We start from the raw sequence: 13,892 nt of genomic DNA on the forward strand, positions 1-13,892 counted from the left end.
AGCATCCGTAATTAGTGACGTTCAGCATACACTTTGTCGCCTGGCTGTGAGTTGCTTAATCGCCATCGGCTATGAGAGGCTATAAGAAATTGTGTTACCGGCTATAAAAGTTATTAAAAATCTTACAGCCGGCCTTAGGTCTATGGTATTTTGGAACACAGATTCTACTGCCAATTTCTACCAGGGTGGTTATCGTGACTAACACTATAGGAAAATCGAGTAATTTAATAAACCACGTATCTCGATTTGCGATGTTGCAGACTTCCTGCCATACTTTTTTTTTTTTTTTTTTTTTTTTTTTTTTTTTTTTTTTTTTTTTAATGAAAAGTAGACTAATGTTGAGATCCGGCTGCTGGTCATAATTAATAGGCAAGAATTTTCTAGCTAGTTATCACTGTTTGTTTCGTGATAACACTTGCTGTTCCACGTAGTGCCTACATTGTTAAGGGTCGCTCTCGGGTCATGAGAAGAGATAAGACAGAGGATACGTCAACTAACTACTCATTGACAAGTCTCAATAATTCCTGAATAAATAATGATTGCGATAAAAGCATTACTCTTGCGCATCAAGGATGCAAGGATCTTGAGCACTCCTTAGTGGGACGTGACGGTCGACTTTCGCAGAATTAATTTTTTCTCTAAAAAATTCTCAAATCGACCTCGCAAAATATCTGTAGTTCAATTCTAACGGGTCAAGATAATCAAATTACTTTATTTACTGAATTCCATACATTTGGCTTAGGTGGAATTTTAGTCTGCTTCATCGGATCGGTCTATCAAATAAGTTGGTTACGAATCTCTAGAATATTTGCTGTACACTTCCCAAACGATTGCTTTCATTGGGGGAAAAATGAAAAAATAGAATGTGATTGGAAAATTTCTCCAATACCTTGATACAATATCGAGATCAACATGAAAGAAGCCAAAGCAAGTGTGCTCTGACGCAGAGAGTGACGCCTTCTGCGCACAGTTTTCCGGCCGATAGAGTTTGCGCACAATTTTCAAATATTTCTTTTGCCCAAAGTTTCACCCCGAATTTGTGCATGACGTACTAAGGACCAACGTCACTACTACAGGTAATTCCTTGTATCTATCTACATGGTTTAAAACTAAAAATAAACGAATTGCATTAAATTTACAGGCAGGGCCTGATTTACCTACTTGCCGCCATGGGCCGCCTGTATTTTGCCGTTCCCTTCTCGTTCGTTTTGAAACATCAATAAAACCATCAATTGAACGTGCCGGAGGTAGCGGGGTGCATAAAACGCGTATACTCGTGTTAGACACATTTTTTGTGAAAGCCCTGTCAACACTACTAGCAAAAGTTTACGGAGCTTTGCGCGAAAGTTAAGTCCCGTAAACCTCTCTCTTTGTGGACAAGGCCTTCCATTTATAAGCATTGAACGAAAATATTAAGGAAGAACCAACACAAATGTGGTTTAATAATTTTAACTTCCGCCGCCGCTCCGCGCTGGCCGCACTGTATTTGGCGCAATGCGGGAAGTATTCCTACAGTCTTGTAGGCGCTATGCGTTTCACGCCGACCGCTGCTGACCGCACTGTGTCTGACGCAATGCGTGAAGTATTCATTCAGTCTTGTAGGCGCTAATATGTGTTACATGCCGACCGCCGCGCCGAGAGCTTCTCCTTTTCATCTCGAGTCCTCGTCATCATTCCTCTTTGCGCTGAGCTCCAGGCCAAATTGCGTGTTTAGTCCCTCTCTTAACTCGACTACTTTAAGATGCAGTCTCTTGTATCACCGAAAAACGACAAAATTAGAAATCACCATACTCTCAGGAAAGAGAGATTTCTTCGCCTTTTCTCATTGATAATTTTTTTTTCTGAACCCCATTTTTTTATACCTACATTTAAAAAAAATTTCAAAATTTGCGCCATGGGCCGCGGCCCATGTGGCCACCCCCTTAATCCGGCCCTGTTTACAGGGTAACGTTAGATAACACGATGATTATCAAGCTTCCTGCTAAAAAAAAAAATCTGCAATTTCTATTGGAAAACGGCAACGCCGCGATGATCCCCGATCCCGTCCCACTATCTAATTCTTCAAGCTTTCTGTTAAAAAAATCTGCAATTCCTCTTGAAAAATGGCAACGCCGCGATGATCCCCGATTCCCGTCCCACTGAGCAGTGCGAGTTAATCAGGTTAAATTGGTGAAGCAGCGGCTCGCAATTCGTGACGCGTTGACCACGCGGTCCGGAACTCTTCCCACTGCCCTGCTACGCAAAACAGCAGTATGTACAACTCCGCTTGAGCCTCGAAGCGCGCGATGTTACATACTGAGCGCGGTTCTCGCTAGGAGGCGCTTACTGCTGTATCCGCGAGGAAACGGTCCCCTTTTTTAAAGCCCCGGTTCATTGAAGTCCGAATTCAGAGAGTTCAAGAGCGAATCGTAGAACAGCTGCCGGTTAACTGGCTCGCCAAGTTGTGTCGTCCGGAGCGACACGCACCGAGACGAAAAAACACTGGTTGTGATCGTACCGATGACGAGTGCAGTCAAATCTGCAGGGATGCATTTTCTGACGCAAGCGCAAATATTTCCTTCAGATTTTTGAAATTTTCGCTAATTTTGTTGGAAAAATTGGTAACTTCTTATTAAATATTGTCCGACTGCTTTTGATCATGAAAATTTCAGGTGGGAATTTTGCAACATTGAAATGGAATACAATTTTGAAGAAGGATCAATTGCTTCTAGCTCATTCTAAAGGTCTCACATGAGCCAGTAGTTTCCTTATCCAGATCAGTGCATTTATGGATGAGTCAGAGATAATACTTGGAAAATCATGTATCTTGGGCCTGATGTTGGATATCAGCCCCCATTTTTTTTTACACAGGATGGAAGGATATATAGTACTGGATTCACACTATTTTGCGAGGGAAACAAAGCCAAACAATTCAAAAAAATTCTTACTAGATTCAAAAATTTGAATTCAAAAGATGGTACTAATTTTTCGCCTTGATTTTCCCGCAGATAGTGTGGATTCAGCACTATTCTACCGTCCTGTTGCTTACAGTTAGGACCAAATTTTTAATAAATTAATTTATTTTTTATACATAGGGACCGTCCATAATGTGCGTCACCCATTTCATTCAATTTTTCGACTCCCCTTTTGTCATCTACTGCTAGACCCCCCTCCCTAAAATGTACGTCATCCTTAGCCTGCCTCCCTCTCCCAGTCACCCTCCGATATCCACCGCTAGACCCCCCCCCCCCCCCTTAGTGTCGTAATTTATGGACGTCTCCCATACAGGGTGCGGCAAAAGTCCCGGGACGGCTGCTTATTTTTTAAACGGCTACACGTAGAAAAACGAATTTTGGGGGATGTTCTTGGGTCAAAGTAAGCTACTTTTTGGCACTCCCCAAAATTTTTTTGGGGGCCCCCCTAGGGGAGGGCGGGGGGCAACTTTTTTTTTCAAATGGCAACCCCCCCTTTGTGATACCTCATTCGAAAGATAATAAAAAAAGAAAATTTTTGGCGCAAACCGCAGGTCAAAATGTTCATTTTTGACAAAATGGCGGCCGGTCAAAGTTCAAAATGGCGGAAATTTGGCATCTCCGTTCTTTATTGACGGATTGGTGTGAAACTCGGCATTCTAGGGTTTTTCGAGATGAGAAAAACGATTCTGGCATTGGTTTTCCAGAAAAGTCAGTCCTTTTCAAAATGGCGGCGGTCAAAATGGCGGCCTCGAGCGGGAAGTTGATATTTAGGTTGCATATCGTTGGATTTGCATGAAACTTGGTATCTGGGGGTATTTCGGCACGAGAAGAACGAATCTTTCATTGGATATCTGAAATTTTGACAAATTCCAAAATGGCGGCGGAAAAATTGCGGGAAATCAGTTTTACGGCTCTTTACCGATGGATTTGCATGAAACTATTTGATACTTCAAGAATCTAATGAAAGATTCCTTTATAACGAGCCAAAAACCGCCAGGATATTGAATTTCATGCAAATCCATCGGTAAAGAGCCGTAAAACTGATTTCCCGCAATTTTTCCGCCGCCCTATTTGGAATTTGTCAAAATTTCAGATATCCAATGAAAGATTCGTTCTTCTCGTGCCAAAATACCTCCAGATACCAAGTTTCATGCAAATCCAACGATATGCAACCTAAATATCCACTTCCCGCTCGAGGCCGCCATTTTGACCGCCGCCATTTTGAAAAGGACTGACTTTTCTGGAAAACCAATGCCAGAATCGTTTTTCTCATCTCGAAAAACCCTAGGATTCCGAGTTTCACACCAATCCGTCAATAAACAACGGAGATGCCAAATTTCCGCCATTTTGAACTTTGACCGGCCGCCATTTTGTCAAAAATGAACATTTTGACCTGCGGTTTGCGCCAAAAATTTTCTTTTTTTATTATCTTTCGAATGAGGTATCACAAAGGGGGGGTTGCCATTTGAAAAAAAAAAGTTGCCCCCCGCCCTCCCCTAGGGGGGCCCCAAAAAAAATTTTGGGGAGTGCCAAAAAGTAGCTTACTTTGACCCAAGAACATCCCCCAAAATTCGTTTTTCTACGTGTAGCCGTTTAACAAATAAACAGCCGTCCCGGGACTTTTGCCGCACCCTGTATAGTTTCTATAGGTAGCATATCGACGGTGAAACTACCAAACCACGTATCTCGGTTTGCGACGTCGCAGACTTCCTGTCATACTTTATTTTTTAAATGAAAAACTACTCAACGTCCAGTCTTGAAAATTTCTGTGATTTTTCCTCTTCGTGCGGAGAAAATTCTGTGAAAATTTCAAGGAATGAATTTGATTTGGTCTACTTCAAAAAAATAAAATGCGAGCGTAGATTTTTAAACACCGCTAACGAGATACGTGGTTTGGTAGTTTCACCGTCGATATATTGTTATCTTCAGTGTTCTGCCTTCCCCAGGCGCCATACGCCTAATGCGCCTAAAAATTGGGCCTTGGCGCCTAAAAATTGGCGGAGGGGGGGGGCTGGGCCATCGTGGCGCCTAAAAAATTTCACAGATTCAACTCGCAATTGGGAAGCAACGGTAGCGACGAAGCGCTCTCTATACGCACCGTTTGCAGCATCGCCATGGCCTGTATGCAAAAATTAAATTTGACTCCTAAAAATAGTAGATGGCTGCTGAAAGTTGGGCTTTCCGGCCAAGGTAGCTCCTAAAATTTTAGGGGGAAAGGCAGAACACTGATTGTTAAATTTTTATAGCTTCCTTTCTAGATACGTCGAATATGCAAATAGTATGAATCCTCTAAAATTTTTAGGAATGTTTCTTTGGTTCTGAGGAGCGGACTTAAAGTATCCAGTGTCTAGTTGCAGTGGTCAAGGGACCAGTGGGGGGGGGGGGGGGGGGGGGGGTCGCGGCGCGCGGCAGTCTGGCATGCGGCATGGCAATCACGGCATTGGAATCGCGTGAAGAGAGAGGAGCATTGCACTTCCGATATAATTAGAGCTTGGCAAGGTGTGTCGCCGCTCGCAATAGACCGGGGTCAAAATTCTCCCTCCATCCATGCTAAATCTGTTCGATCTAAACGCGGGCAAAACGATGCAGCATCACATGTGATTCCCCACTGATAAAACCAAAAATTTACCGAAAATAGTTTTGGAATTTTTTTTTTTAGATTTTGTATCGATATATTTAGAATATTTCAAAAAGAATCTTGGGTTACTGTAGCCTACATGTTGAAAATTTATCTGCCTATATCGGCAAGATAAGACATGACATAGCCCTACTTGAGCCGTGAAATAAATCGATTTTCGATGCTCGTCGTGCCGACATAAATTTAAACAATCAAGCTAATGTTGTGCTAAATTTGCCAGTATTTTCAACGATTCTTCTTCAATACATTTTGACTCTATCTTTAACAGTGGATAAATTGCTGTACTGTGACAAGTGTTTAAAATATCATGCAAAATACTGTTAGAAAACTTGTGGAGATTTCTTTGAAAGAATATTTTTTTGTAAAAGTCAAAGAATAACTTTAGAAAAATTTTTGGAATAATGTTGCCATTAAGAACACTTTAACAATCTTGAAAATATTTTTTAAAGAAATATATTGGATTTACTGGACATTAAAATCCGTTGTAGTTAACTTGAAAAAAACATAGATTCTGCCGATGAGACGATTGGGGCGAAAGAAGTGCTCTTACGACAGCGACTGACTGAAAATAATGCAACCAGAAATTCCTGGAATCCTGACTTTTTTGCGATATTTTTGTGCTTTAAAATGCCTCTTGACATTTTCGTATTTGGGCTTTTTGATTCTGAAAATAACCATTCGCATATAGAAAAATAACTGATATGTGCTAAAATGACCTCTATGTTTGGACATTGTGATACTCTCCCATATACACAGGCACCCTAAAGCGTCACCTTTCGGCCCAAGTACCACAAGCGTTATGCGATTTTTCAATTTTTACGCCGCCATTATATTTTTTTATAGATAGATTGTTCAACGAAGCTGTCCAAAAATTTCACTGAATTTTCTTTGCGCTGCCGATAAAATTCAGTGAAAGTTTCAAACAGATTCAACCAGCAATTTTTCTGTAAAAAAATAAAATTGCGACGGAAATTTTAAAACGTCGCACGGCGCTTGTGATACTTTGGCCGGGAGGTGACGAATGAATGCGTGTTATGACGTCAACGCTCCTCAACTCCTGTTCACCGATGCCCAAATTAGCTCAAAGGAAAACCGCAAACCCACAGAACTTTCGCCGGCGCACATTGGATCAAGTCAGCAGGAGAGATCGGACAAAATTTGGAAACTTTAAACGCTTATAACTCCGTTTCTACAAATTTTGAGGTTCTATAAGTGATTCCATTGGTCTCCTCGTGAAATTTTCTTCCCAAAACACTCCTTGAAACTGAAAATGTGACGAAATAAACATCAAAATTTGCAGTTTTATTAAAAAATTTCATGCCCGACCTCTCTCATTGACTCGATCCACTGTGCGGCGACGCTCTTTATACCCACCACCAGAGTGCTGCCGTGCTAAGGAAGAACGCCGTATGAACTTTCAAGCGTTGCCAAATTTCCTTTCAAAAAACGCGAATTTTGTGGTAAAATTATTAATATTTTCTGCCCGATTTTTCACATAATTTTGTTCGTAATTTCACCTAAAGTTCCTGAAAATTTAAACGAAAAATATTCATAACTTTTCTCAAAAATAAACATTTTATCGAAGGAAATTTGGCAACTCTCGAAGGTTCATACGGCGTTCTTCCTTAGCCCGGCAGAGTGGGCCAGTCACCGATTGTGATAATGGACGGACGAAGGACGGTTCTTATTAAAATCCCGCGGGATAGTTAGCAGTTATTAACTGCCGCATGGATGAGAGGTCACTTTGCAGCCACCGGCTTCTACTTTCACGTCCATCATTGACGAGATCTGTGACAATGAACGGAATATTGTGTAAAGTAATGTTATGGCGCCTGGCATTGCTTCAGGAAACTACGGTTCGATTTTCGGAAATGGTTCGCCGGACACTAGGGGTTGCAGGGGTCTGATTGCGTATGGAGTACATAGACTCGTAATGCACATTGGAGAGCCGGCGCCACATTGTGGATCGAGTCAATAGGAGAGGTCGGACAAAATGAGGATAATGCATGTGTGAGGAATTTGCGATTTGACTGTTAATTCTTATGTAAAAGTTCGCGAGAAACACGATGGTGCCACTGGTTTTCTCTGAAATCAACTCCCAAGCTCAAAAAAAGCTCTCAAGTTGAGGCTAAAATGGAGGGGATATCCCACGCTATCCTGAGAGTCCACGTCTACATCAAGACAAACTCTCAATGCGAAGATAGGGAGCAAATACATTAGCAGGGTTGCCGTGTTTTCAGTTTTGGAGTCCCCAAATAAAGTGGCAGCCCCGTCAATGTATTTGCTCCCTATCTTTGCATGGAGAGTTTGTCTTGATGTAGACGTGGACTCTCGTTTACAGCGTGGGATATACCCTCCATTTTGGCCTCAGCTTGAGAGCTTCAATCAACAGTCAAATCGCAAATTCCTCATGCATGCAACATCTCCATTCGGAAACTTTAAACGCTTATAACTCCGTTTATACAAAACTCTGAGGTCTTAAAAGTGGTACCATTGGTTTTCTCGTGAAATTTTCTTCTAGAAACACACCTTTACATTTCAAATGTTTCGTATGAAATATCAAAATTTGCAGTTTTAGTCAACAATTTCATATCCGACCTCTCTAATTGACTCGACCCACTGACGATAGGGATCTAGATTCCTAGTCGACGAGTTCCGAGCCCGGTGCATGTGCGCCGAGCTTCAGTCACTTTTTCGATACATTTTCGATCCAAAATGGCGATGTAGAATATTCCTATCCTCTTTGGTTACATCAGGTAACTGGGTCCTCGTGTAGCGAAAACAATCGATTATGTATCTAAAAAGTGACCTGGCGTGACTAAAGTCTCGACATTCGGGACCTGGAAAATGCTTTTTTTTAAAGGCACAGATGGAAGCAGAATATAGTGCCAAGATACGACAACCATGGGACTATCCCAGGGTGAAAGGGACCGATTTGTGGGCTATCGATTGTCCCTGCTGATGCAACGCCCGGTGTTTTCACAGTCCACCCACGCTGCACAGATTCCAACAGGATCTTGCATGGATCCACGGAGAATAATATCCAGGAAATAGAAAACTGTAATGTTATTGTAGGTCAGGAAGGTGACCCTTTGTGGTCATTGACACGAAAGGGTCAAAACGATCGGTGAATACTGGGTCGGAGGCAGTGGCGTGGCGAGTTTCGCGATACATCGATTTATCTGCTATTTAAACCTGTGGAAAAGGATCGATAGCGAGGTGTTCGCAACGAATACTTTAATAATCGATTCTTTACTATAAGTTCAAATGGGAAAATATCGATAGGCGATCATTCACGCCTCGCCATTGGTCGGAGGCACGAGTTGGAGTGTCCGCCCTCCTCGATATCTATTGGGAAAAATGGTGCTAAAAATGTATTTTCTAATAAGAAAAAAAGTTTAATAATGTCTTTCCGTAGAAATAGACGCCCTCGTCCATATCAGTGGCGTGGCGTGAAGGATCGATTATCGATATCTCGCCATTTTAAGCTATGGTAAAGAATCGATTACTGAGGTGTTCGCTGCGAACACCCTGATAATCGATCTTTTTTCATAGGTTTAAACGGAATAGCAATCGATATATCGCAATTCACGCCACGCCACTGCCTCGTCCATATGAACGCAAAATTAAGCTATTGATTTTAGAACAAACATAAATGTTCAGTGATTTTCGGCACAAAAAACATTCCAAAATTTCAAACCAAAGCGGAATAATGACAGTTTAAAATTTCCAATTTGAAAAACGGAGTTTTTTTTCAAGGAGAGTGCTCAAATTCGTTATCTGCCATGCTCGAAGCATAAAATTGCCGGCTTAAAATGTGCATGCACGCTCTTCATTGGCACAAAATTAAACTGAGACATTTGAAATATTTCATATTTTCATAAGACACTCTAAGACAGCGCCTCAAAACCTTAATTTGGATTCAACTAAAATCGCTCTACTGAAAAGTTTATTGCCGTGAGCAATGGTTTCTTTTCCCGGTGAGAGGGTCACGGGATTGTAATTTACGAATTTCCTGATTAATCACTACTGATGTAAAAAATTATTAAAGGAAAACATTTATATTCAATCAAACCGGCGACTTATATTCAGTGCAACTGTCGACAAGGAAGTCTGCGAGTTTCAGTATACCGCCAATATTATTTTGCACATGAATTATCCTCATAATCAGAGGTACGTGTGTACGCGTGACAAATGTTGAATCGAAGAAAGCATTGTATGAACCTCCTTTGATACCTGAGACTCCTAAGAGAACTCGTTGATCTTAGCAACAGCAGGATGCAACTTAATCAACGCGTAGGATCCATTTTTGCCTATCTCTCTCAATTGAAGGCGAATCACGCGCCTTAAAGCGTGCCTCGCATCCTGGCGAATTTTTCGCCCTCTTTTCTATCGATTATGAGACAACCAGACCTCTCGTCGTAGAAATGACCTACATTTCGCAATTAGGAACTTTAATTTCGTTAATTAACATGCGGCTGATTTCCATGAAGTTGGTTTCCATGTCATATGCGCATGGAAACTTTTCCGTCCCAATTTTCCATGCGGCTGATTTCCATGCAAATTTCGCATGGAACATTTTTGCCAGGGCCTGGAAGGACGAACGAAAATACAGAGTGTCCTAGGATTAAGTACGAATATTGAAGGAGTCTATTCTTTGGGTCAAAAAAATACGTTTTCGTGCTCATTCCATGTGATGCTCGCACATTTCCCGCGTATTTTGTTCAATTGGACTGCATTTTGCAATTTGGAACTATAAATCTGGCCCGGTGTAAAAACAACGTATGTTCCATTAGTTTCCCTATGCACATAGGTGTTTTTTCAGATGAGCCAGAATTTATAGTTCCAAATTGCAAAATGCAGTCCAATTTATGTATTTATTCTTGCGTTAGAAGTGCAGCTTATTCCACCATGTCTGAAGATAAGAGGAAACCATTTACTGTGTTTGTGGAAGGAAACATCGGTAGCGGGAAAACCACTTTTCTGAAATACTTCGAGAAATGCCCGAATACGTAGGCACATAGTGGCAGAACCTGTGGAGCAATGGAGGGATCTGAAAGGACACAACCTATTGGTACCATTCATGAGTTCCGTTTTCATGCTTGTCTTGTTAATCCATTTAGCGTATTCCAGTGACTCACATCGTTCAGTCATATATTTATGATGGTCTCATGTTCTTACTGAAGCCCATGAGTCCGTAGTACTGTAAAAGTGAGTCCAGATGTTCACATTATTATCAGTATCTTGTAATTGTGTCTGTTTCTCTTTTCCAGATATAAATGTATAGGGATACCCCTATATAAAATTTAAGGAGGCGAGTTAGAATATCAGCATTATCAACATAAGTGAATCGGTCTCACTCTCATTAACCTTAATTACTTGATCGACAAGATAACAGAAACTCTCTATTGAAACGCTTGTACCTTTCTTACTTGTATTCTCTGAGTGTTCTTCCTGTGTGGATGATGAAGGAATAAGTCGTGTAGTAAAAATCTAAATCTCTTTATTTAAGAACCGATCCTTAGAAATCTTAACAGTTAGAAGTGCAGCTTATTCCACCATGTCTGAGGATAGGAGGAAACCATTTATTGTGTTTGTGGAAGGAAACATCGGTAGCGGGAAAACCACTATTCTGAAATACTTCGAAAAATGCCCGAATACGTAGGTACATAGTGGCAGAACCTGTGGAGCAATGGAGGGATCTGAAAGGACACAACCTATTGGTACCATTCATGAGTTCCGCTTTCATGCTTGTCTTGTCAATCCATTTAGCGAATTCCAGTGACTCACATCGTTCAATCATATTAATTTTATTTTATTAGTTTTAACTTATTTTATTAGTTTTACTTTATTTTATTTTATTAGTTTTAACTTATTTTATTGGTTTTAATTTATTTTATTTTATTACCCTTGTAAGAACGGTTTGTGAAAAGCCTGTAAAAAAATTAAAAAAAACTTTTGAAATGAAGATGCACAACACATATTTACCGAACTCGTAAAAAACTCATGAAAAAAAGATCCCAGTTGACAAATTTGGAATCATTCTTGGAATTTTACACGTAAAAAACTTGTGAAACACCCGTCGATATTAAGTAAAAATAAATTTCAATGGCAGTACTATATTTTTGGCGCGTATACGTAGTATACCGCCTTTGCGATCGTTTTCGACCCCCAACTCGATACAATAACCGAGTCCCTTAGTTCCTTACCGAAAAGTGACTACCGCGAACTTCTGAGATTTTCCAAAATTTCAAATTACGCTGAATTTGACACTTGCCGCTTTCGTCGCTATCACGGTAGTGTGGGTTAATCTGGTATGGAATAAGATTTTAGCATTTGCGGATATTCAATACACAACATTCGGGAAAACTGAGTGAAATTACCTGGAATCCCAGCGTGAATGAAACGCACGCTGGTGGTTTCTCGTTGACATTGTAGATGAGCTTTCTGGAGTGCTCTGAATTCATTTCGAGGCGTGTCAGAGTAGCAAAACGACCTGAGCATCCTCTTCACCAATTGAACTAAAAGCTTCCGAATCTCCTCAGCTAGTCACTGCACGTGCAGACAGTCGCCGCCTGGAACATATAGGCAACGAATTTAAGGACTAATTTTGAAGAAAGTACTTTTATAGTGAGGGGGTGATCACTGAAGGAACCATAACTGACTGGCTCCAGAAATTTAAGTCTTCGCATAGAGCTCTTAAACAAAGAAGAGTTTAAAAAAAGAGAAATTGTAAAAGAAGAAAGAGTTAAAAAAGAAGGAAAAGAGTTTAAAAAGAAGTTAAAAAAGAATAAAGAAGTTAAAAAGATTTATAGAGTTAAAAAGAGTTCAAAAAGAAGAGGGGGAAAAACCGGCAAAAGTCGCATGCAGATGATTCAAAACTGCAGAAACTGAGGCTTCAATTGCGTGCATCATCGTGCAAGAACTTAACTTAACTTACAAAGCTATATTTACTAAGTTTCACTTAGTATTTACTCAGTTTTTAAACCAATTTTAAGCAGTACCCTCGTAAAAACCTAGATTTCTAGACAAGGTTGGCAAAAAGAAGCTTTTATAGATGAGTCAAAAACAGTGGTTCCCTGTTGAGGAACGACGAAACCCAATTGGACTGAGTTAAGCAGAAAGGAAGCAACCCACATTTTGGAAAAAATTGAGTTATGCGTGGTTTTGAACTCAACCACTGCTCTACTGTCTATCGCCAAAAATTCAAAGTTTTTGTTGGAGCAAATTTTGCAGAAATTGGACTTGAAGTTTATCTTTTACATTGAGTCTTATGCAGGAGCCAAACTTTAAACCTCTTTTTCTTGGTTCGATCCCGATGTAGCTTGTTTCCTTTCTGTTTAACTCCGTCCGATTTATAATCGTTCCAAAATATGAATACTTTTGGCAACAGAAATACTACTTCTGGCTCACCATAATAGCCGCACCGGAAAATAATAGGACCTTATAAATTCTTTAAATCAAGCCAAATACAGAGTTTTCTTGCAAAATGAAGTCTGATTTTTGATGGGTCCACTTTGTTCTATACGCAACTGTTGATGGGGAAGTATGCATTGCAAAGCTGGAGTTCTAACCCTTGTCAAAGATCCATTCAATGAGACGACATGATGCGGGAGATGTCTCATGCTTGAACTCAACACAAGTGGGAAGATGAAGGAGCGAAAAAAACTTTGCACTCGGACGATAGAGCAGCTTGAGTGGAACTGAGAGAGGAGAGGGACCAAAATTGAGAAACGGAGGGGGGAGGGGGCGGATATCTTAATCGTTGTTTTATTGGTATCATTCAAAAAAAGATTAAACAAAAACGCCATCGGTATTATCACTTACTTGCTGTCAGATTTAGCATACTATTTATGTACGTTATTATGATTTGCATCAGGGCCGGATTTACCTACTTGCCGCCTATGGGCCGCATGTATTTTGCCGCTCCCTTCTTATTCGTTTTGAAACATCAATAAAAACCATCAAATGAACGTGCCAGCGGGGGAGGAGTGCATAAGACGCGTTTACTCGTGTTGGACACATTTTTTGCGAAAGCCCTGTCAACACTACCAGCAAAAGTTCACGGAACTTTGTGCGAAAGTTAAGTTTCGTAAACCTATCTCTGTATGGACTAGGCCTTCCATTCATAAGAAATGAACGAAACAATTATGAAAGAACAAATACAAATGTGGATTAATGATTTTAACTTCTATCGCCGCACCGCGCTGATCGCACCGTGTTTGGCGCAATGCGTGAAGTATTCCGACAGTCTTGTAGGCGCTGTGAGTTTCACGCCGACCGCTGCTGAACGCACTGTA

The 13,892-nt window shown here is 40.7% G+C and overlaps 1 protein-coding gene and 1 long non-coding RNA gene across 3 annotated transcripts in view; one reads left to right on the top strand and one right to left on the bottom strand.

Moving 5' to 3' along the window:
• The window catches only part of LOC109040370 (solute carrier family 23 member 1), a 52,065-nt gene that overhangs the window by 15,836 nt on the left and 22,337 nt on the right, over positions 1-13,892 (bottom strand). For both annotated transcript variants that reach the window (XM_072303890.1, XM_072303889.1), the window contains exon 2: positions 11,976-12,167. In XM_072303890.1, coding sequence (XP_072159991.1) covers positions 11,976-12,059 — 84 coding nt within the window. In that variant the 5' untranslated portion in view covers positions 12,060-12,167. The remainder of the gene's footprint in view (positions 1-11,975; positions 12,168-13,892) is intronic.
• LOC140225351 (uncharacterized) lies at positions 281-11,711 on the top strand. The gene is made up of 2 exons (XR_011900475.1): positions 281-1,076; positions 10,866-11,711. It is a non-coding gene; the product is annotated as an uncharacterized lncRNA (long non-coding RNA).

This window comes from Bemisia tabaci, chromosome 9 (assembly GCF_918797505.1).
Source record: "Bemisia tabaci chromosome 9, PGI_BMITA_v3".
NCBI lineage: Eukaryota > Metazoa > Arthropoda > Insecta > Hemiptera > Aleyrodidae > Bemisia > Bemisia tabaci.